The sequence below is a fragment of the Salvelinus alpinus genome, chromosome 8 (genome assembly GCF_045679555.1).
Source record: "Salvelinus alpinus chromosome 8, SLU_Salpinus.1, whole genome shotgun sequence".
NCBI classification, from domain to species: domain Eukaryota; kingdom Metazoa; phylum Chordata; class Actinopteri; order Salmoniformes; family Salmonidae; genus Salvelinus; species Salvelinus alpinus.
The window spans coordinates 77,201,755-77,225,353 of NC_092093.1; the positions used below are offsets into that span (position 1 = coordinate 77,201,755).

General features: G+C 48.1%; 1 protein-coding gene across 3 annotated transcripts in view; it reads left to right on the forward strand.

Moving 5' to 3' along the window:
* Positions 1-23,599, forward strand: part of LOC139583731 (neuropilin-1a) — a 91,091-nt gene that overhangs the window by 25,362 nt on the left and 42,130 nt on the right. For all 3 annotated transcript variants that reach the window (XM_071415133.1, XM_071415135.1, XM_071415134.1), the window contains 4 exons: positions 1,858-2,039; positions 11,608-11,835; positions 17,640-17,795; positions 20,497-20,663. In XM_071415133.1, the coding sequence (XP_071271234.1) occupies positions 1,858-2,039; positions 11,608-11,835; positions 17,640-17,795; positions 20,497-20,663 (733 nt within the window). The remainder of the gene's footprint in view (positions 1-1,857; positions 2,040-11,607; positions 11,836-17,639; positions 17,796-20,496; positions 20,664-23,599) is intronic.

Sequence of the window (23,599 nt, forward strand, 5' to 3'; positions counted from 1 at the left end):
ACACAACAGAACAGTGCTGCAGAAGATTGATGCACTCTGTGCTGTGAGCTGCGGAATGGAAAGGTCTGATTCAGCCTGCAGAGAGAGGAGAGAGCCCAATATTACAGAAGGGGATACTGAACAAAACTGCCCACCACACCACAGAAACATATGGCTTACAGTAGATATGGCCTCTTTCTGAGATCATATCTTGATAAGCTGCAGGTTGCCATAACCACTTTCTAATGATCCAGTGTGTGCTCCCCTCTCCTGTGTCGCCCATGGTGCCTTCCTTAACATTTCACAAATACCCCCCATTTAAGTGTAATTCAAAGCAGGTGAAAGAAACCATTTGAGGGGGGTGGAGGGTGGATCATGTGGATACTTGTCTCCTTCCACCCGAGGGGTAGCCCCCTATTCCAATCCATCACTCAGAGTGTAGCCTGAGTCATGTATTGTGCAAATACCATAAGCATTAAGTGAATTGACCTACCTTCACTTGTTGAGGTGAAAGTGTATCGACAGTCATTTGGGGATCGGGGTGTAGCCAAACAGAGAAAGCAGACCCTTTCTAGAGTATGCCTAGGAGGCACATATTTTAGCAAAGTTGGGGGTGCGCAGTTGCGCCAGCTAGTGGTGTGTGTACGGATGCACTAAGTAGCTGGGTCTAGGTTATGTGTTTTTAATGGTTGACAGTAATGAGAAGGAGGATTGGAGGGAGAAGACAGCAGGTCATGAGGTTTGAGCAGGAATACATTAGATAAGTGCCCCACTGAGCTGAATTCATTGGGAATGGGCGTTATGGGTGATTAAATACCATGGTAACCTGAACCCACACAGCTCCCCTTACTGCACTCTGCCTGTCAATCACAATGAAAACAAAGCATGGAGTATTCATCTATCCAGCACATGCATACACACACAGGCATAAACACACACACACACTCACTCACACACACTTTCACACACACACACACACTTTGTTTATCATTCTAGATCACCTTAGGCTGTGTTCATTCAGACCACCCATCGCTCAGATTCAGATTGCCTCGACACACTCCATCTTATGTTACTCACACACAACGTGTGTGTGTGGCCTGGCTCCCGTTGCTACCCATTCGTATTCGGAAGGCGCTTTCCTCCCTGGTCGTAAAGCTTCGTGCTGACTCAATTAGCCAGTGCCTCACGTCAATAGCCCTGCGTCTGAAATTGCATTTTAGTAGGCTTTGGAGCGTGCGCACATGTGGCTGCCGCCTGATTGCATTTTCACCTGTTTCTGATGGTCACACTGTACCTTCGAGGAGTATAACACGATCACTGACGTAATATACTCAAATACACACACACACACACACACACACACACACACACACACACACACACACACACACACACACACACACACACACACACACACACACACACACACACACACACACACACACACACACACACACACACACACACACCAGATATAATAAATATAATCCCACACACACTTCTCTCTTCAGGCATCTGTCTCTTTACCAGGGAGAAGACCAGCCCGAACACACACTCTCAGTTTCACCAGAACAGCGTTATGTAAACCTAGACTTAGTACAGCCGGGAGTCATTGTTCTAGAATCTCTGCAGTGTCTGCATTATCTAACAACGTGGAGCTGTGCCACGTGGAGGGAATGTGGACCTGCCCGCCTGGTCCTGGGTTTATCCTGTAGATCTCATTACTACTGCAGCATGTTTTCTCTGCATTAGGGAGGAGCAACTATCAAAACATAAACTTGGTTGTTGGTCCATCATTTCCAACTAGTTGTGTGTATGTGTGTGTATAATACCTACCCAATACAACATGTGACAGATTCTTCTTTTTCCTTTGTCCAGGTATGATTATGTGGAGGTGCGTGACGGCGTGGATGAGAATGGTCAGCTGGTGGGGAAGTACTGTGGGAAGATCGCCCCGTCACCCGTGGTGTCTTCTGGGAACCAGCTCTACATCAAGTTTGTGTCCGACTACGAGACCCATGGAGCAGGCTTCTCCATCCGCTATGAGATCTTCAAAACAGGTGAGAGGAGACCGAGTGAATGAAAGACACACACACACGATCACAAAATCTCATCACGCGCACACACAGCAAACACACACACACACACACACACACACAGCTCGGGACGTCGCTTCGGAGACGAGGGATGATATATAGGAGGCCGAGACGTCTAATCATGAGTATAATTAGCAGAAAGAGGATGTTTCTCCTCGTTTCATGGTTTGCTTGTCATTTGGTCCTGCTGCTTAATGCATCAAGGTATTACATATGCTAAACAATAAGGCTCCACACAAACAGATGAATAATGTTCACCATGTGTATATAACTGCCTTAATTGGCAGCAGCTAATCGTGAACCTTAATAAATACAAACACAAATATTCTCCATAAACCATCTGTAGCAACTGAATGTTTTCTGCAGTACTTCTGAGACTTACTGTAGTCATAGACATATGAGGATTTCTGTTCATCCAGACTGAGAAATGTCCTCTTCCTCTGTTTACGTGACGCCGCATCATCATGGTTAAGTGGAGAGGGTGAGTCACCAGTGGTGTCCTGCTTCTGATAGGCTAAATTCAAATTCATATATTCAGCTGTCGTCAAAAAACCCTGGGAAGTTCCTTCCTCAACGATACAATCACAGTCTTGTTTTCACCAATACTATCATGGGATGTTCTTCCTCCTTATCTGAAGATCACACAACAAGAGGCAGAGCTTCCTGTTGTTGCCTTGGCTTCCTGTGTTTATGGAGGGCTGGGGAAAGGATTTCCATTGAGTGACTGGGAGAGAGGGAGGGAGGACACAGACAGGTGCAACAGAGAGCCGACTCCACTCTGATTAATTAACCCTCAGCTAGTCTATGGGATGACCCAGACACTCAGAGAAGATGGAAGCCCTGACAAGGCCCTCTTTTTAATCTCTGAAGTGTGTGTGTGTGCAGGGGTAGGCTATGTGTGTGTATCCGTGCGTGTGTGTCCCTTTGATCTGATGTTAATGCGCCCACACGCCAGCTGCCTCACACACATCTCCCCACACTTCAGTGAAGTGCAGCATTCCCTGTTGATGAGGCAGTTCAATTGTGCACAGCACATTCCTCTGAGGAGGTGTTTCCCAGTCTCATCCATTAGAAGGACTGATTAGAAATGAGCTGGGTTAGGGCCCCTGGGCTACGAGGGATGGGGGGAAGAAGTGCTGAATTCAGGGCGTTGCGATATGGAGAAATATATCATATTGATATCCAGATGTGTTTTCACTGAGAGGGGAATATGTCATTGGAGCCTACTGGAGATTACCCAGGATGCTGTCTTCTTGGTGGGATGTTTTGCTCCAGGACCATCCCCTGTAGAGCTGGCATCATGGTTGTGCCGTCAGGACCGGGACGGTTCTTCTGTGGCAGCCAGGCAACAGAAGCTTGTTTAGCTTTGAAACCAACGTTGTGTTTTGACTACAGCAGAGCCGGTTGCCGCCAAGGCGGAGGCTCTGAGATCAATGAAACCAAATGTGTCGGACTCCAGTAAGACTTGCTGTCGCCATTGGCGTCGGCTAATGGGGATCCTAATAAATAAAAGTTTACATGTGTTATCATCAGCAGATTTTGCTTATGATCCGTCCCAAATTGCACCCTATTCCCTATTTAGTGCACTACCTTTGAAAAGGGCCAATATGGCTCTGCTCAAAAGTAGTGCACTATATAGGGAATAGGTTTCCATTTGGAACGGAACATTAGCCTCCATCCTTTGGTTTAGAGAGCAGCCAACTCGTTGATTAGGTAAGCGTATCAACACCGGGATGGTATTAGCCAGATACGCGTCAGCAGATTTGTGTTGGCTAACACGTGTAAACTTCATGATACACAGATGTTGAGATAGCGTTGGGGAAGTAATGCAAGGAACGCCGTGCGTCTTAATGAGCCTGAATGGAGGAATATTACAGTATCTATACAGTACTAGACTTGTGGTTAGAGGGCAGCTTCAGGCAATGGGGGCTGTGTTCTTTCAGAGGTAAATGAGGGGTCAAGGTCAGATGAGAAACAGGGTACATACACGTTGACACCTAGACTCTCTGTGAGGAACCTGGAGCGTAGCCCTGGCTCTCATCAGCGGTGCAGTCAACAGAGCAGAGGAATGTATAATTGGGGGGGAAAAACAGGTTGTTTGTGGTCCTCCACATCTCTCACACACACACTGGTTTTTCAATCCAGGGATCTTAATTAGCCCGGGCTATTTCTTTAATGGGCAGTAAATTGTCGGCCTCGCTCCACAGAGAGAGAGAGAGAGAAAGAGAGAGAGAGAGAGACACAGAGAGAGAGACACAGAGAGACAGACAGACAGACAGACAGACAGACAGACAGACAGACAGACAGACAGACAGACAGACAAGTCCAGCTTATGTTGTCTATTGCTGGAGTGCACTAGGGTCACCAAAACTAAGATACAGCTAACTCCTCCAAGTTCCCACCACCACCCCTTTAGCCCAAATGGTCCGGGCCGGATTTCAGAAGACAAACAGGCCATCCTTCCTGACTAGAAGCCTTTATGTTTATCCTGTCATCTTGTCTCACTTAAAGTCTTCCTCAAGTGTCTCAGAAAAGGTCCCTCCTTCTGAAAGAAGCCATATGCTTCTGGTTAACAGCTCTGCAATTTGTAACTCTCAGAGCCACATCAAGCCTGGCGCCGGGCCCATTGAAGTGGGCAAAGAGAGAGAGGGGGAGAGAGAGGGGGAGAGAGGCAGGGATCATGCCACTGTTCCTCCCTCCATCCCTCCTCCCCCTCTCCCTGATGCTGCTCACTGTGATGGAATTTGAAGAGTGGAGAAAAGGGGATTGGGAAGGAGGGGAGAGGAGGGGATGAGGGAGGTCATCTGCCCTACCTTTAAGTGAAAAGCCCCATCATTCCGCATTTCACTCCCCAGAGCCGTTTATCATGTTCCTGCTCTGCGAGCGCTTTTTACGAGGACACCTGTGTCAACTCCCAGGAGAGAAGGAGGGAATGGGGAGAGGTGAGGGAGAGGGGGAGACTGATGCAGGGCACGTGGACCGTTTAGCTTTCATCTCGTGAGCGCTCTCATAGGCACAGGTCACATCTGGCACAGGCACACACCCCATAGAAACTTTAGACTCAAACTCTCTCTTTATGCTTAAGGTCCCTCATTGATGCTCTGTCTCATCCCTCACGGTCAACCTAGGAGGAAATTATGTCATAAGCATGTTGACATGCTAAATGCCTGTCAGTGTGTCAAAGAGAGAGAGTGTGTGCGTGTGCGTTTATGTTTGAATGAATGACACACACCCCCAGCTGTAGCTTCGGGTTAACATTTGATTATGTGTCCAAATAGTAATTGTCCACTGCCCGCTAACCCTTTTATCAGTGTAGCTACAGGCGAGGAAACGTCCACCCAGAAGTAGCTAGTTACTAGGCGTACTGGGCTAATTATCAACCAGATCGACACATGGAAAATAAGCAGCAGTGATTTGCTCAGCAGACTTAGAACAGTACCGCCGGACATTAAGGCCCCGGTCCCTAATAATCCTGACCAGGCAGGGAGGGAGGGAGAGAGAGAGAGAGGCAGTCATGTTAAAGGCATGTGCCATGTCGCCGTGTCAACCAACGATGAGCCACACAGTATTACAGCAGTCTCCTTTCACCATCTAAAGAAACATTTTGAAATGTTAAATAGAAACACCTAGCCTAAGGGAAAATGTATCAGGGGACAAGCATGTTGAAAGAGGCCCCAAGTCGGCTGTTGAAATCGTATTTCAAATCAAATCAAATTGTATCGGTCACATACACATGGTTAGCAGATGTTAATGCGAGTGTAGCGGAATGCTTGTGCTTCTAGTTCCGACTATGCAGTAAAATCTAACAAGTAATCTAACAAATTCACAACAACTACCTTTGTGTGTACACACAAATACACACAAATGTAAAGGGGTGACTAAGAATATGTACATATAAATATATGGATGAGCGATGGCGTGCGACATAGGCAAGATGCAGTAGATGGTGTAGAATACAGTATATACAGTACATATGAGATGAGTAATGTAGGATATGTAAACATTATTAAAGTGGCGTTATTTAAAGTGGCTAGTGATACCTTTATTAAGTCTGTTTATTTAAGTGGCCAGAGATTTGAGACTGTATGTTGGCATCAGCTACTCTATGTTAGGGATGGCTGTTTAACAGTCTGATGGCCTTGAGATAGAAGCTGTTTTTCAGTCTCTCGGTCCCAGCTTTGATGCACCAGTACTGATCTCGCCTTCTGGATGATAGCGGGGTGAACAGGCAGTGGCTTGGGTGGTTGTTGTCCTTGATGATCTTTTTGGCCTTCCTGTGACATCGGGTGGTGTAGGTGTCCTGGAGGGCAGGTAGTTTGCCCCCGGTGATGCGTTGGGCAGACCGCACCACCCTCTGGAGAGCCTTGCGGTTAAGGGCGGTGCAATTGCCGTACCAGGCGGTGATACAGCCCGACAGGATGCTCTCGATTGTGCATCTGTAAATGTTTGTCAGTGTTTTAGATGACAAGCCAAATTTCTTCAGCCTCCTGAGGTGGAAGAGGCGCTGCTGCGCCTTCTTCAAAACGCTGTCTGTGTGGGTGGACCATTTCAGTTTGTCCGTGATGTGTACGCCCAGGAACTTAAAACTTTCCACCTTCTCCACTACTGCCCCGGCGATGTGGATAGGGTGGTGCTCCCTCTGCTGTTTCCTGAAGTCCACGATCATCTCCTTTGTTTTGTTGACGTTGAGTGAGAGGTTGTTTTCCTGACACCACGCTCCAAGGGCCCTCGCCTCCTCCCTGTAGGCCGTCTCGTCGGTGTTGGTAATCAGGCCTACCACTGTAGTGTCGTCTGCAAACTTGATGATTGCGTTGGAAGCGTGCATGGCCACGCTGTCATGGGTGAACAGGGAGTACAGGAGAGGGCTAAGAACGCACCCTGGTGGGGCCCCAGTGTTGAGGATCAGTGGGGTGGAAATGTTGTTTCCTACCTTCACCACCTAGGGGCTGTCCGTCAGAAAGTCCAGGACCCAGTTGCACAGGGCGGGGTCGAGACCCAGGGTCTCGAGCTTAATGACGAGTTTGGAGCGTACTATGGTGTTAAATGCTGAGCTGTAGTCAATGAACAGCATTCTTACATAGTTATTCCTCTTGTCCAGATGGGATAGGGCAGTGTGCAGTGTGATGGCGATTGCATCGTCACTGAACCTATTGGGGCGGTAAGCAAATTTAAGTGGGTTGAGGGTATCAGGTAGGGTGGAGGTGATATGATCCTTGACTAGTCTCTCAAAGCACTTCATGATGTCAGAAGTAAGTGCTACGGTGCGATAGTCATTTAGTTCAGTTACCTTAGCTTTCTTGGGAACAGGAACAATGGTGGCCATCTTGAAGCATGTGGGAACAACAGACTGGGATAGGGATTGGTTGATTGGTCTATGTGTCCGTAAAGATTTGGGTACGTTGAAGATTTGGACACGAAACGTAAATCCTTAGCATTTTGGGACTTTGAGGTTAGAAGATGTGAAAGATATATTTAACAAGTTGTGACTTTGACCTGTTAAATAAACTCTACATAGTGCACTACTTTAGACCTTATGGAATAGGATGCCATTTGGAGCCAATGTGTTTTTGAGGCTGCAGCTCGTCTCAACACCCGTCATAACACTGTGTTTTTGAGGCTGCAGCTCGTCTCAACACCCGTCATAACACTGTGTTTTTGAGGCTGCAGCTCGTCTCAACACCCGTCATAACACTGTGTTTTTGAGGCTGCAGCTCGTCTCAACACCCGTCATAACACTGTGTTTTTGAGGCCGCAGCTCGTCTCAACACCCGTCATAACACTGTGTTTTTGAGGCTGCAGCTCGTCTCAACACCCGTCATAACACTGTGTTTTTGAGGCCGCAGCTCGTCTCAACACCCGTCATAACACTGTGTTTTTGAGGCCGCAGCTCGTCTCAACACCCGTCATAACACTGTGTTTTTGAGGCCGCAGCTCGTCTCAACACCCGTCATAACACTGTGTTTTTGAGGCTGCAGCTCGTCTCAACACCCGTCATAACACTGTGTTTTTGAGGCTGCAGCTCGTCTCAACACCCGTCATAACACTGTGTTTTTGAGGCTGCAGCTCGTCTCAACACCCGTCATAACACTGTGTTTTTGAGGCTGCAGCTCGTCTCAACACCCGTCATAACACTGTGTTTTTGAGGCTGCAGCTCGTCTCAACACCCGTCATAACACTGTGTTTTTGAGGCTGCAGCTCGTCTCAACACCCGTCATAACACTGTGTTTTTGAGGCTGCAGCTCGTCTCAACACCCGTCATAAATTCTACTGTTTGTTTAATTCCAGCATGCTGTCTGATCTCTTTCAGTTAAAGTGATTTGTAGGTTTGTGTGTGTGTGTGTGTGTGTGTGTGTGTGTGTGTGTGTGTGTGTGTGTGTGTGTGTGTGTGTGTGTGTGTGTGTGTGTGTGTGTGTGTGTGGCAGGGGGCCCTGGCAGGTAGAGGCGCGGGTGGTATTGGGATGCGCTCAACTGAGCCTCGCTCTGAGAAGTTTGTGTTTTTCAGGAAGAAGCTCTGGAGTGTTTACAGGCCCTGTGCATCTTGGTACGGCTCTCGGGGGCGATGCGATTCACAAACAACAGTAGCAAAACCAGAAAGAGACAGACAGGGGGTCGTGGGTTAACGTGTGGTTATCAATACTATCAATCAAGTTTATTTTATATAGCCCTTCGTACATCAGCTAATATCTCGAAGTGCTGTACAGAAACCCAGCCTAAAACCCCAAACAGCAAGCAATGCAGGTGTAGAAGGTGTACCACATTATTTGCCTCCTGAAGCTGGCCACACACAGACACAAACACGCACACAGTAAATAGCTCAACTGTAGCATACCATCACGCAACACAAAGCATCGTGGGTAGAGAGGTAGCTAGAGATGAGAGGAACTTTTGAGGAATGACCTTCCGTGCAGAAGGAGATAAAATGAGACCAAGGAGAGATCTGTTTTCTGATTATCTCTTCAGGGGAGAATGGACCTTTCCTTTATTCCATCTTATTCCGTTCTGATCTTTTTCTCTGCGCCCATCATCTTTTTCAAGACACCCACACAAAAACACACAATGGCCGCTAGTTTGCCCTTCCCTGTCCCTCTTTGCTCTGTGGCTGATTGAAACTATGAAAGGGGTGGAGTCTGGATGGAGGAGGTGGTGGTGATAACATGGAATTATGGCGCACAGAGAGAGCGTAGCGGAGACAGACAGACATGCTCTCCTGTTACCCACTAGCCTAGCGCTCCATCTCTCCCACTCCTTTTGACTGTCCTTTGATCCTGCTCTGAGGTAGCCCTGCAGTCCTAGCGAGTGGCTAGCGCTGTCCTCCGCTCCTCACACAGGCACTGGGAGCAAAGTCACACAGTGTGAAAGGATTCTTTTTTTTCTTTTGTATTGTTTTTTGTCTGAAAGGATTTTCTCTTGGACCAATTCTACACTTGTCAAACATCATATGAGATAACAGCGACAGAAAGCGGCGACCAAATGGAAAGCTCCTCTCAGACAGAGCTACAGTCTGGAAGCAATATCAAGCTGTTCTTTCTTTAAATTGTATATCCACTAGGAACTCTGCAGCAGACTGTAGTTCAGTGCACTTAAGGGCTGTCGGAGACTTCTTTCCATGGAGTAGCCGGTTGTCTGGTCTGTTATGTTCCACACACACCTGTGGGCCCCTGAACCTTCCTCCGTCCCCCAACTCAGCCGACCGCAGGATCAGACTTTAAGTGGAGGCCAACAGAGTTCTGGAGAGCCACATCTATGGGAACGATATTTTAGCGCAGTTGAAATCGCTCTCTGGTCTCTTCTGGTTTTCCAAAGGAAAAATGAATGGCCAGACCCGCTGTTTTTAAAAGCAGCAGCTTTTAGAGCAGCACTAAATGTCAACTCGCATCACAGTCAAACCGGAATGGTGTTCCTGCCTTGCCTTATTCTTCCCATCAGCCCGCCCTCAACCCCGCCCTCAACCCCTCCCCCCCAAAAAGCCAAGACATAAGCCACTCTCCTCTCATTTCCAACGTGTGTTAGACAGATTGAAGTGGTCCTGATGGTCCTGAATTTGGGGCCTGGCGAGATGCCTGCAGATGACTAAATAACAGGGGGGAAAAGCTTTGCCACATTCACTTAAGCTACGTGGGCTGTTACACTGGTGTACAGAGCTCTATCTAACTAGCCACACATGGTGATGGGGATGGCTCCCCCATAATTTCTGCCTCAATCAGCCTGCACCCATGGAAAGGTTGTCAGAATAACATGGACGTGACATTAACCGCTGCACAGTTCTACGACTAATGGTTGTAATGATAACATGAGTTAACAATGGTTGAGTCTTCTCTGATGGTGTGCCGTGCATCAGGCTAATGGTCTCGAGTTAGAATACCAGTAGATCGTTTTTTATGCAGTTTTTGGTATTTGTCCTGCCAATCTTCAAGCAGTGTTAATAAATCATACTTGTCTGGCCATGATGCTGTGTAAAATGACGCATGTGTGAAATCTGCTCACTTCCCTCATCATCTGAAAGCCTTTTCTCCACAGAGCCATGAGTAAATGTTTTGACTTGTTGGTATAAAACATAAAACTGGCAAATGTACGTGTGAGTGTGTGTGTGTGTGTGTGTGTGTGTGTGTGTGTGTGTGTGTGTGTGTGTGTTTGTAGCCCCTCTTGCCTCTCATCGCTGAGGCTGTAATTTTCTCTAAGCACTTCTCATATGTCACAAAGACGTGTAATGAGGGGGCTGGTGTATGTGTGTGTGTGTGTGTGTGTGTGTGTGTGTGTGTGTGTGTGTGTGTGTGTGTGTGTGTGTGTGTGTGTGTGTGTGTGTGTGTGTGTGTGTGTGTGTGTGTTCATGTGCGTGTGTGTGTTCGTGTGCGTGTGTGTGTTCGTGTGCGTGCATGTCTGTGTCCGGGTGCATGTTCATTCAGCCCCATGCTGGTGATTGAGGCTTTTCTATGATGGTTATACTCACTCTGGCTAGATGTTACAGCAGCAGCAGATTCAACACACACACACACACACACACACACACACACACACACACACACACACACACACACACACACACACACACACACACACACACACACACACACACACACACACACACACACACACACACACACACACACACACACACACACACACACACACACACACTGAGGGATGCAGAAGTGGGAAGTCAATGACAGAAAGAGAATAAGAAGTTGAGAGAGAGAAGGGAGGAGTGGTGTATATTCTCCAGCCTTTGGTCTATCGGCAGCCCATTGAATGAATGACAACAATGTTAAGGTGGTCTCAGTGCTATAAAGCACCACTTCAAAGCACCAGCTGGCTCACAGAGCTTCTCAACCCACAAAACAGACACTTCAAAAGTATCCTTTTCTCTATCCTCTTTATTTCTGTCTTCTTTCCGTCCTCTCTCGCTCTTCCTCTCTCTTTCTCTTAAACCTTTCCTTAACTTTCCTTCTTTCTCCGTTGCAAAATAGATGTCAAAGCCCTGGTTTAATAAAGGATATATCAATTCAAAATCTCTCTTTTCCTCTCCTCCTCTCAGGTCCGGAATGTTCCAGGAACCTCACGTCAAACAGCGGGGTGATAAAGTCACCTGGTTTCCCGGAGAAGTATCCCAACAACCTGGACTGCACCTTCATGATCTTCTCCCCCAAGATGTCCGAGATCATCCTGGAGTTCGAGAGCTTCGAGCTGGAGCCTGACACCACTCCTCCCACCGGGGTCTTCTGTCGATACGATAGGCTAGAGATCTGGGACGGCTTCCCTGGAGGTGAGCCACAGTCAAATATCTGGTCAGATATAGTATCTTTGTTAGCGTTGGTATTATACACTGTGGTAATATAAACACACTGAATAGGACTGATGAATGTGGACTGGACACATAGCTTAGTCATCATGGCTCAATGCCAAACATGTCCTAGTTCAAATAGTCTACCGTACTCCCTTCCTTCCTGTACAGTCACCTATTGTGTTGGGGGAGTTGTTTATGTTTGTCAGTTGGGAGAAGGCCTGGTATGTAGACATGGGTGGTACCTACTGTTGACCAGTCAGGAGTGGACTTTCCCCTGTCCAAAAACAACCTGAACTCTTTGCCTAGGTTGGGATTTAGTTGTTGTTTCTCACTGAGTTTAAAATGGCTTTGAACAGTATCAGACTTGCCTCAGGTATGATATAGAAGGTGTATCATTTCTCCAAAAAGAACAGTGTTGATTAAACAGGCTGTGAAGACCTCGCGGGCTCAGTCTATGTCACATAATTATCACTTTTATTTGAATCCCTCGGTGAAACGCATCAACAACGCATCAACAACGCTGACATCTCCGATAAACAGAAACGTTGACATGAAACTACCCTCTCTCAGGAACACAAGTTTATTCTGAATATGAAATTCTGAAACTTTTATTTAACACTCAGAATAAGGGTTTCTTATTCCTGTCTGAGCGCAAATAATGTTTCCATTGAAAACAAAGAAAATATACAGCCACCCACAGCAGTCTTCTCTCTTGTCGTTTGGGGGTCTAAAAACTGCAAAATAACAACATAACACTTCTCACATTTAGAGTAATTGGGTGTGTGAGACAGCAGGGCCTGGAGCATGGGAGGGGCAGTAGAGGCCATGGAGGAGACAGAGGAGACGTAGGGGGAGGTTGGGGGCCGTGCTGTGTGTCAGGCCCTGTCTGATGAGGGCTGGGCACAGTACCTGTGGTGCCTTTTAGATCAGTGGTGCATTAGCACGGAAGGCTGGAGGCGCATTCTTCCCCCCTCCCTCCCTCCACCTCCTCTCTCCTCCCCCCTCTCTCTTCCCTACTCCTCCCCACTCGTTCCCTCCATCTCCCCTCCTCTCTCCTCCCCCTCATTCCCTCCATCTCCCCTCCTCTCTCCTCCCCCCTCTCTCCATCTCCCCTCCTCTCTTCTCCCCCCTCTCTCCATCTCCCCTCCTCTCTCCTCCCCCCTCCCTCCCCCTCCCCCTCTCTCTTCCCTACTCATCCCCCCACATTCCCTCCATCTCCCCTCCTCTCTCCTCCCCCCTCTCTCCATCTCCCCTCCTCTCTCCTCCCCACTCGTTCCCTCCATCTCCCCTCCTCTCTCCTCCCCCCTCTCTCCATCTCCCCTCCTCTCTCCTCCCCCCTCTCTCCATCTCCCCTCCTCTCTTCTCCCCCCTCTCTCCATCTCCCCTCCTCTCTCCTACCCCTCCTCCCCTCCTCCCCCCTTCCCTCCCCCCTCCCCCTCTCTCTTCCCTACTCCTCCCCCCTAGTTCCCTCCATCTCCCCTCCTCTCTCCTCCCCCTCACTCCATCTCCCCTCCTCTCTCCTCCCCCTTCTCTCATCTCCCCTCCTTTCTCCTACCCCCTCGTTCCCTCCATCTCCCCTCCTCTCTCCTCCCCCCTCTCTCCATCTCCCCTCCTCTCTTCTCCCCCCTCTCTCCATCTCCCCTCCTCTCTCCTCCCCCTCCTCCCCTCCTCCCTCCCCCCTCCCCCTCTCTCTTCCCTACTCCTCCCCCCTCGTTCGCTCCATCTCCCCTCCTCTCTCCTCCCCCCTCGTTCCCTCCACTCCTCCCCCTCTCTCTTCTCCACTCCTCTCTCCTCTCCTCTCTCTTCCCTACTCCTCCCCCCTCCCTCCGTCTCTCCTCCTCTCTCCTCCCCTCTCTCTTACCTACTCCTCCCCCCTCCCTCCGTCTCCCCTCCTCTCTCCTCCCCTCTCTCTTCCCTACCCCCCCTCCCTCCATCTCCCCTCCTCTCTCCTCCCCTCCTCTCTCCTCCCACCAGGACCATAGAGACATGCGGAGACACAGAGTTCACAACAGAGCATTTAACATTTTCATAGTGCCGTTGAGTCATGCAGATCATTTAGGAGATGCCTCCCCTCCCCCCACCACCACACACACCAGGCCATCCTACACTGGATGGTAGAGGAGTCATGCCCTTCCCCCCCCCCCGTGTTATAATGCTGAATCTGAGCCATCAGACCCTGTCCTGGCGAACCCCCTCTCCCTTTCATCTGTGTGTCTGGATGTTAGGCCTGGTTGTACATGGCATGTCAGAGTGAGGGGAGGTGATAGGTTGAGAGGGGAGCAGGGTAGCAGCCTGACCTTCACTCACCACTGATCACAGGCTTACTAATCAGAGATAAGCACCAGGCCTCCAGACCTGCTTAACATCTAGACAGAGGAACACACAGACAGGCACGTAAGCACACACACACACACACACACACACACACACACACACACACACACACACACACACACACACACACACACACACACACACACACACACACACACACACACACACACACACACACACACACAATGTCAAACACAATGTCACAAACTAATTTAAAGTGCTCAGTGGAACGTGTCCTGGTTTGACTTTTATTGCATTCTTTTCTTTTGACATTCTCTTATTCCCTTTTTTCCCTTTCTCTCCATTTCTTTGGTCTTTCTTTCCTTTCCACTGAGGCCAGACCATACCCACCTCAACACTAAACCAGGCCAGACCATACCCACCTCAACACTAAACCAGGCCAGACCATACATACCACCTCAACACTAAACCAGGCCAGACCATACATACCCACCTCAACACTAAACCAGGCCAGACCATACCCACCTCAACACTAAACCAGGCCAGACCATACAAACCCACCACAACACTAAACCAGGCCAGACCATACATACCCACCTCAACACTAAACCAGGCCAGACCATACCCACCTCAACACTAAACCAGGCCAGACCATACAAACCCACCACAACACTAAACCAGGCCAGACCATACATACCCACCTCAACACTAAACCAGGCCAGACCATACATACCCACCTCAACACTAAACCAGGCCAGACCATACATACCCACCTCAACACTAAACCAGGCCAGACCATACCCACCTCAACACCAAACCAGGCCAGACCATACATACCCACCTCAACACTAAACCAGGCCAGACCATACATACCCACCTCAACACTAAACCAGGCCAGACCATACCCACCTCAACACTAAACCAGGCCAGACCATACCCACCTCAACACTAAACCAGGCCAGACCATACATACCCACCCCAACACTAAACCAGGCCAGACCATACATACCCACCTCAACACTAAACCAGGCCAGACCATACATACCCACCTCAACACTAAACCAGGCCAGACCATACCCACCTCAACACTAAACCAGGCCAGACCATACCCACCTCAACACTAAACCAGGCCAGACCATACCCACCTCAACACCAAACCAGGCCAGACCATACCCACCTCAACACTAAACCAGGCCAGACCATACCCACCTCAACACTAAACCAGGCCAGACCATACATACCCACCTCAACACTAAACCAGGCCAGACCATACCCACCTCAACACTAAACCAGGCCAGACCATACATACCCACCTCAACACTAAACCAGGCCAGACCATACATACCCACCTCAACACTAAACCAGGCCAGACCATACATACCCACCTCAACACTAAACCAGGCCAGACCATACCCACCTCAACACTAAACCAGGCCAGACCATACAAACCCACCACAACACTAAACCAGGCCAGACCATACATACCCACCTCAACACTAAACCAGGCCAGACCATACCCACCTCAACACTAAACCAGGCCAGACCATACATACCCACCCCAACACTAAACCAGGCCAGACCATACATACCCACCTCAACACTAAACCAGGCCAGACCATACATACCCACCTCAACACTAAACCAGGCCAGACCATACCCACCTCAACACTAAACCAGGCCAGACCATACCCACCTCAACACTAAACCAGGCCAGACCATACCCACCTCAACACCAAACCAGGCCAGACCATACCCACCTCAACACTAAACCAGGCCAGACCATACCCACCTCAACACTAAACCAGGCCAGACCATACATACCCACCTCAACACTAAACCAGGCCAGACCATACCCACCTCAACACTAAACCAGGCCAGACCATACATACCCACCTCAACACTAAACCAGGCCAGACCATACATACCCACCTCAACACTAAACCAGGCCAGACCATACATACCCACCTCAACACTAAACCAGGCCAGACCATACCCACCTCAACACTAAACCAGGCCAGACCATACAAACCCACCACAACACTAAACCAGGCCAGACCATACATACCCACCTCAACACTAAACCAGGCCAGACCATACCCACCTCAACACTAAACCAGGCCAGACCATACAAACCCACCTCAACACTAAACCAGGCCAGACCATACATACCCACCTCAACACTAAACCAGGCCAGACCATACCCACCTCAACACTAAATCAGGCCAGACCATACCCACCTCAACACTGAACCAGACCATACATACCCACCTCAACACTAAACCAGGCCAGACCATACCCACCTCAACACTAAACCAGTCCAGACCATACCCACCTCAACATTAAACCAGGCCAGACCATACCCACCTCAACATTAAACCAGGCCAGACCATACATACCCACCTCAACACTAAACCAGACCAGACCGTATATACCCACCTCAACACTAAACCAGGCCAGACCGTACATCCCCACCTCAACACTAAACCAGGCCAGACCATACATACCCACCTCAACTCTAAACCAGGCCAGACATACCCACCTCAACACTAAACAAGTCTTTGAGAACTCTCTCCACTGTGGCCAGACCATACATACCCACCTCAACACTAAACCAGTCCAGACCATACCCACCTCAACATTAAACCAGGCCAGACCATACCCACCTCAACATTAAACCAGGCCAGACCATACATACCCACCTCAACACTAAACCAGACCAGACCGTATATACCCACCTCAACACTAAACCAGGCCAGACCGTACATCCCCACCTCAACACTAAACCAGGCCAGACCATACATACCCACCTCAACTCTAAACCAGGCCAGACATACCCACCTCAACACTAAACAAGTCTTTGAGAACTCTCTCCACTGTGGCCAGACCATACATACCCACCTCAACACTAGACCAGGCCAGACCATACCCACCTCAACACTAAAACATCACTCACATTTAAAAAGGTCCAGGAATTTATGACTGGTGCAAAACCGACGGAAAACGCGACCTTGTTTCGTCTTAACAAGGAGTCCCTCTTCCTCTCTCTTTCTCTCTCTCCATCTCTTTGTGTTTTGTGGGTGTCGAATGTTTTCCCATGCCTCTTTATGAGGTCACTTAGTGAAAACCCTCTCTGGTCTAACACAAATACAGGCCCAGGTCTTAGGTCCTGCTCATAGCTTCATCAACACACCAGTTCTCTCACCTCCATTGGTGGGGGGGGGGGATCTGTTTATTGTGTATGAACACCCATGTGACAGGCCTAGGGCAAGCAAATACTGACTTAACTCCTAACTTTACCCACACTCCCACCTTCAGCTGTGACCTTGGTAACTGACAATCTCCCTCTCTCTCTCTCTCTCACACTCTCTTTCTCTCCTTCCCTCTCTTCTTTCCCTCTCTACTCCCTATCTCCCCACCCTCTCTCCCCCCTTTCCCTCCATCTCTCCCTCCCTCCTTCCCCCTCTCTCTCTCCCTCTCTCTCTCTCCAGTTGGTCCGTACATTGGCCGCTACTGTGGTCAGAACACCCCTGGTCATATCATCTCTTATACGGGCATCCTGGCCCTGATAATCAACACAGACAGTGCCATCGCCAAGGAGGGCTTCTCTGCCAACTTCACTGTGTTGGAACGGACCGTGCCAGAAGGTAGGTGACTGTCTATCATCAATGGTCCGATTACAATGAGAGATGCATTATTTTAATTGTCTACTAGGATAAAATGTAAAAAATATCTACATTTAGCATTTGCTAAAATGACCTTTCACCATGAGTGATAAAGCTACAATCCCTATACATACTGAAACTACCATACACCCCTCCCTACATACGAGGGGTGGTCCCTGTTCCACTGCTACACACATGTAGTTTAATGTGGGACTGAAGTCAGTTAATAAATCAACAGCTCCCAGTCTTTTCATTCAGGAGATGTGATACAAGGCATGGGCCATCTCCCCCAGTTTACGAGGTCTGACTTTAACACAGTGGGGCTGGGGGGGCAGAGTTACCGGGGGTGCAGAGTGCCTCACCAGCCCCTCCAGACAGTGTCCCAGCCACTAACACAGCATCATCTTCGTCCTGGGGCCTGGCCCCCATGACCCCAATTTGAGAAATGCTCCGGCTAAACATTTCATTGATGAAACACAACCACCTCGAAGCCCATAAATCTTTCCACAAGCCACCCCTCCAGTCACCCCCCCCATCGGGTTGTTATGGCGATGACTGGTGTTAAAAAAGCACTAATCATCCCAGATGGTGCTAGGTCCCCCGTGGGGAGTAGTGATATGCATGTGTGCTGAGGTCCCTAGATAGACTCACACAGAGCCTGAGCACAGCCGCATACAGCGATGACTGCCTGTGTCACTAGTCCCTATAGTCCCTACAGCTCAGCACCATGGCAACGTAAACATAACATGTGTTCAGACTGAACACTAATCCACCAGTATTTCATTTATTAGATAGGGACAGATACAATCACAACACTAATCCACCAACATGAACTCATCAAGTCACTGCATTATTTGACATCTGTCGTACTTACCTAATTATGCAGTTGGCAGCTTACGACCTGGCTGAATGAATCCTCATATCAGAGAGACGATAGATCAAGTCTCTGACAGTTTTTATCTACTGTGGTGCTCTAGGAGGAATGTATTATTACGCCCTTTGATGTATAATCTATGGGTTTTCCTTTTTACCCCGTACATATTATAAGACTTGTACACTTCAGTTGAGAGGGGGTTATGTAGGATGGATAAGGTGTTGCTTTGATGGTTATGAAGCAGGCTTGTCTTCTCTCCCTGACAGCCCTGATTTAGGCTGCATAGGGCTCTGGTCAAAAGTAGTGCACTATAAATGGAATAGGGTGCCATTTGGAACACTTCCCTACTATCTCCCTGATCCCCCAGCGCCACACTTCACGGAATGGGCTGCTGCTTAAAATGCAGGCTGATAGCTTATAGCTGATAGCAGCACACATGATCACATTTACCTCAGTGCTGACAAGCAGAGACTCTTTGTTTACAGTCAGAGGGCAGATAGAAGGTCAACTGGGTCTGGTTGGTGTTTATGGAGAGATTCAGATTCCTCCTCCAACATGTTGAGAAGAAGAAGAAGAAGAAGAAGGGGGTCTTTGAGAGAGGAGAAGAAAAGAGTGGAGTGTGATATATATATATTTTTTTCCCTCGTCTTTGCATCTCTCTCTCTCTCTGCAGTAGTGAGTAATATATAGGGTATGCAGCAGTCAGGGACTGTCTATGAGCTAAAACAGATGGTCTCTCCATCTGCTTGACACCTTTCAGACCTGTGTCTCTGGGACGCTGAACAACGCTGATATACGCAATACGTAACTGTGTGTGCCTGCCTTAATGTGTGTGTGTGTGTGTGTGTGTGTGTGTGTGTGTGTGTGTGTGTGTGTGTGTGTGTGTGTGTGTGTGTGTGTGTGTGTGTGTGTGTGTGTGTGTGTGTGTGTGTGTGTGTGTGTGTGTGTGTGTGTGTGTGTGTGTGTGCGGGGATGTGGGTGTAGGTGGGTGGGTGACTAGAGACAGCAGGGTCAGACTGGGGCCAGGGTCCGAGCCTGACCCTGGGGGTCATAGGGTCAGCGTCTAGACAACTCCGCTACATATGGGACTCCGGGGAATGGCGGAAGAAGAGCTCACCTCTTGACCTGGCCGGTGGTTGTATACTTACACACGCACGCACGCACGTACACACACACACTGGCTGACCCTGGACAGTAGCACCATGTCAACATAAACAAGGATATGCCCTCTATCCTGGATGGGACAGGGCATTCTGGGATATTTACGGCCCAGAACACCGACACTAAACGTGCCCTAACACCCCGAGGGACAACAATATTAGGAAATGTGCACCATGTGTGAAACACATAAACTGCCTACAGGGAGCTTTAATGGAGAGAAGAACCAGCACCAGAGGAAAAACTACCAGCTCAACTTTAATGCATAATAGTTTCTCTTTTCCCATTACAGTTTACAGTGAACTTAGCCCTACACTGAATGTTTTATGACTAAAGCTTTATGTCTTGATGTAGCACCACCCTTTCACTGTGCTTGCCTTCCATTTAAAGCCTCTGTGTGTGGTAGTGGGAGAGAGGAACCAGAAGCAAGGATCTGCTGAGCTGAGGCGGCACTGATGTGGCTCTTTATTCCGGCCACCAGAGTACCAGCCCAGACCCTGCCACTGAGTGTCCCTCTCCCCAGGGACCAGCTCTGTTCTGGGGGTTGATGTGTGCTTTGGCCTGGGACGCCTGGATGGTGCTTTCAGCTCTAAATTTAGACAATCTCTCTCTCCCCTTCTTTCCCACCCCTTCTCCCTCTCTCTCTCTCAGACTTTGACTGTACAGACCCGTTGGGTATGGAGTCAGGGGAGATAGCATCAGAGCAGATCGTAGCTTCGTCCCAGTACAACCCTGGCTGGTCCCCGGAGCGAGCCAGACTCAACTACTATGAGAACGCATGGACACCAGGAGAGGACAACAACAAGGAGTGGATACAGGTACAGTCAGATGCTTTTATCCAGAGCGTGCATACATATTCGTATGGATGGCCTCAGCCAGTCTTGGCTTGGCTAGCTCCATGCTGTACCAACTGGGCCATGCGGGACCGCCATGTGTCCCAAAGACATCATAGAATTTCTCAAAGGTGGCTAATGTCTCATCATAAATAAGTGAAGAGAAAGGGTGTGTTTATAGCAGTAAAAAAAAGTTCATTACCATGTAAGTAATATGGAAGCTGTAACTTTTCCAAAGTCATCCACCCAAAGCTGCTTAAAGACAAAACAACCACAGGCTTTTTACAAGTCTTATTGAAGCTGAATCACTGTCTGAACCAGTGTTTGTCCAAAATGGCACCCTATTCCCTATGTAGTGCAATATTTTTGACCAAGTCAAAAGTAGTGCACTACACAGGGAATAGGGTCATAAGTAGTGCCCTGGTCAATGTTAGTGCACTACTTGGTGAATACGGTGCCATTTGGGACTCAGATCCAGAGTGGTGACTATAGTGGAGTTGAATCTCCTTCCTGGTCCAATCCCAGAAGTCTGTCTGCTCTGAGGACACCCCTGTGGCATGCTTGGTAAATCTTTTAAGGTGATCCAGAAATCTGGTGATTAATTTATGCTTCCTGTGGAACTCCAGGCTAGCTGAGGATTCCAGACACTCCACAAAGAGTCTCTCTCTCTCTCTCTCTCTCTCTCTCGCTCTCATCCGCTGTGGTTACTGCCCCAGGGGACATATCCACCAACACACACTCATAGTTATCATAGGGTTTTACTGTACTGCATGTGTGCTGGGATCTACATTAACATTCACAGACAGAGAACTTTATATGAAAAGACTGGAGCTCTGTCTCTGATCCCAAAGGCACTGCTATGTCACATACCCTGGAGCCTGTTATTGTGTTGAAGTGGTTACCCCACTGACCCAACCATACACTACATTACCTATACAAGTTATTTTATTTTATTATAGTCCGTCCTCGCGTCGCTGAAAAGTTGAAAGTTTGTCTCGACTGTACGTATGTAAGTCCTCAAGAGGCTTTATAATAGTCCACCGGTGTGGGTCAGTTGGTAGAGCATGGTGCTTGTAATGCCAGTGTTATGGGTTCAATTTCCACAGGGGACCAGTATGAGAAAGTACTAAAATGTATGCTCTTGCTCAGGATAAGAGCGTCTGTTAAATGTAAGCTGGCTTGGAGACAGATATTTGTTTGGGGGACGTTCATAAATTAGGTTTTCCTTATTGCTATGAAAATATAGTCCTTATTGCTATGAAAATATAGTCCTGAGGGCCCCTGTTGCCCCTTCCAGACTAATTGAATTCGAGGAGTGGGAGTGTGTTTGTTTTTGTGTGTGTGTGTGTGTGTCTGTGGAGGAGGCCCTTGGCTCTGTGCTCTGTGGGTGAGTGGGAGGAGAGCCCTGGGCCTGGCAGGGGCCCATTGAACTGGAGAGAAACCGATGGCTGTGCCCTAAATGGCACCCTATTCCCTATACAGTAGTGCACTACTTTTGACCAGGGCCCATACAGTGGTGCTCTGGCAAAGAGTAGTGCACTATATAGGGAAAAGGCTGCCATTTGGGATTCACACTCCCGTCCCGTCCCAGACTACTTCCTGCAGCAGTTCCTTTAGAGGAGAGGGTTACAGTTGTGTGACGTTGATTGTCTCTCAGAGAGGAAGTTACACAGTTAAGCTCTAAGATGTTGCATCTATTGGGACATAGAGGAGGTCAATGATCGACAGAACACACGTTCATACTGGAGATAGGCACAAATTCATTGTCATGGGTCCTATCATGTCCGGACATAACCTGTGAGTTTGACCAGAGAGCTATGACCATAGAGATCCTATGGCTTCGTTTCTTCAACAATCAAGATGAAATCATGATTGATAAGTGGAAGGATAAGCAGTTTATAAGAAATACTGTAGATACTATGGTCTTGTCCTTTCTCAGTGTTGCTAGATTCAGCCTATGTGTCCTGAGAGACTTAATTCAGTGGGAATCTGACTCAAATACCTATTTGTTTTAATGAGGACTTATTTAAAACCAGCCCTTTAAACCAAGTGGGCCGTTCTGCTCTGTACTGTTCTGTTCTTCACTGTCTTTCTCTCCTAATGAAAGTCGAAATGTGTCTCTCTCCCGCTGTGCTGATGCCAGAGCAAAAGAACAACGATTCGGCAACTGTTCAGAATCCTCAATAGAGTATTGATTATGCTAGGGTTTTTATTTATTTATTTCAAAGTGCACTAATTTCATAGTGTAGAGAATCATTGTACCATCTAAACCGCTGAGACATATATTTTCTATCACCCAATATATTGTATTTTCAGCTGTTTGAAGCTGGAGTACAAAACCCAAAGTAAAAGACGTTAAAAACTCAAACTTAAGAACGGGAACCATAGAAATAGCGCACATAGAACAGATCTACCGCTTCTTAGACTTTCTTTCAATTAGAATGACAGATCTATAGCTCACATTTCTATGTGAATTTGGTCAGGTTGCCCAAAAAGTGACATATTGCAGCTTTAATTGTATTTAGCAGTAAAATACAACAAGATAAAAAGGGGATGTTCTCTGTTGGGCGCTCCAATGCCAGATGACAAAGAAGTGTGTTTCTACGGTAACAAAGAGTGAATTCCGTGTTGGTATGGTGTGTAATTTATAATTTCTTGAAATCTTTGCCGCTGCGCATATGCCCTCCCTGAGCTCATGAAGAGAGAGAAGTTTCATTATAACAAGTGTTATTAAAAGAATGGAGTTCTTCATTTCTCTTTCATTAAGCTTGTCTGAGGGAGGGAGCAGCAGCAACAACAATCTCTCCCCATCGTTAATGGCAGGCGCACTCACGGCACCACGAGACAAATCATCTCTCACGCCTGTTAGATGGATATCAATTCATTATTCATTTAATTAATTCTCTGTATGCAATTTGCAC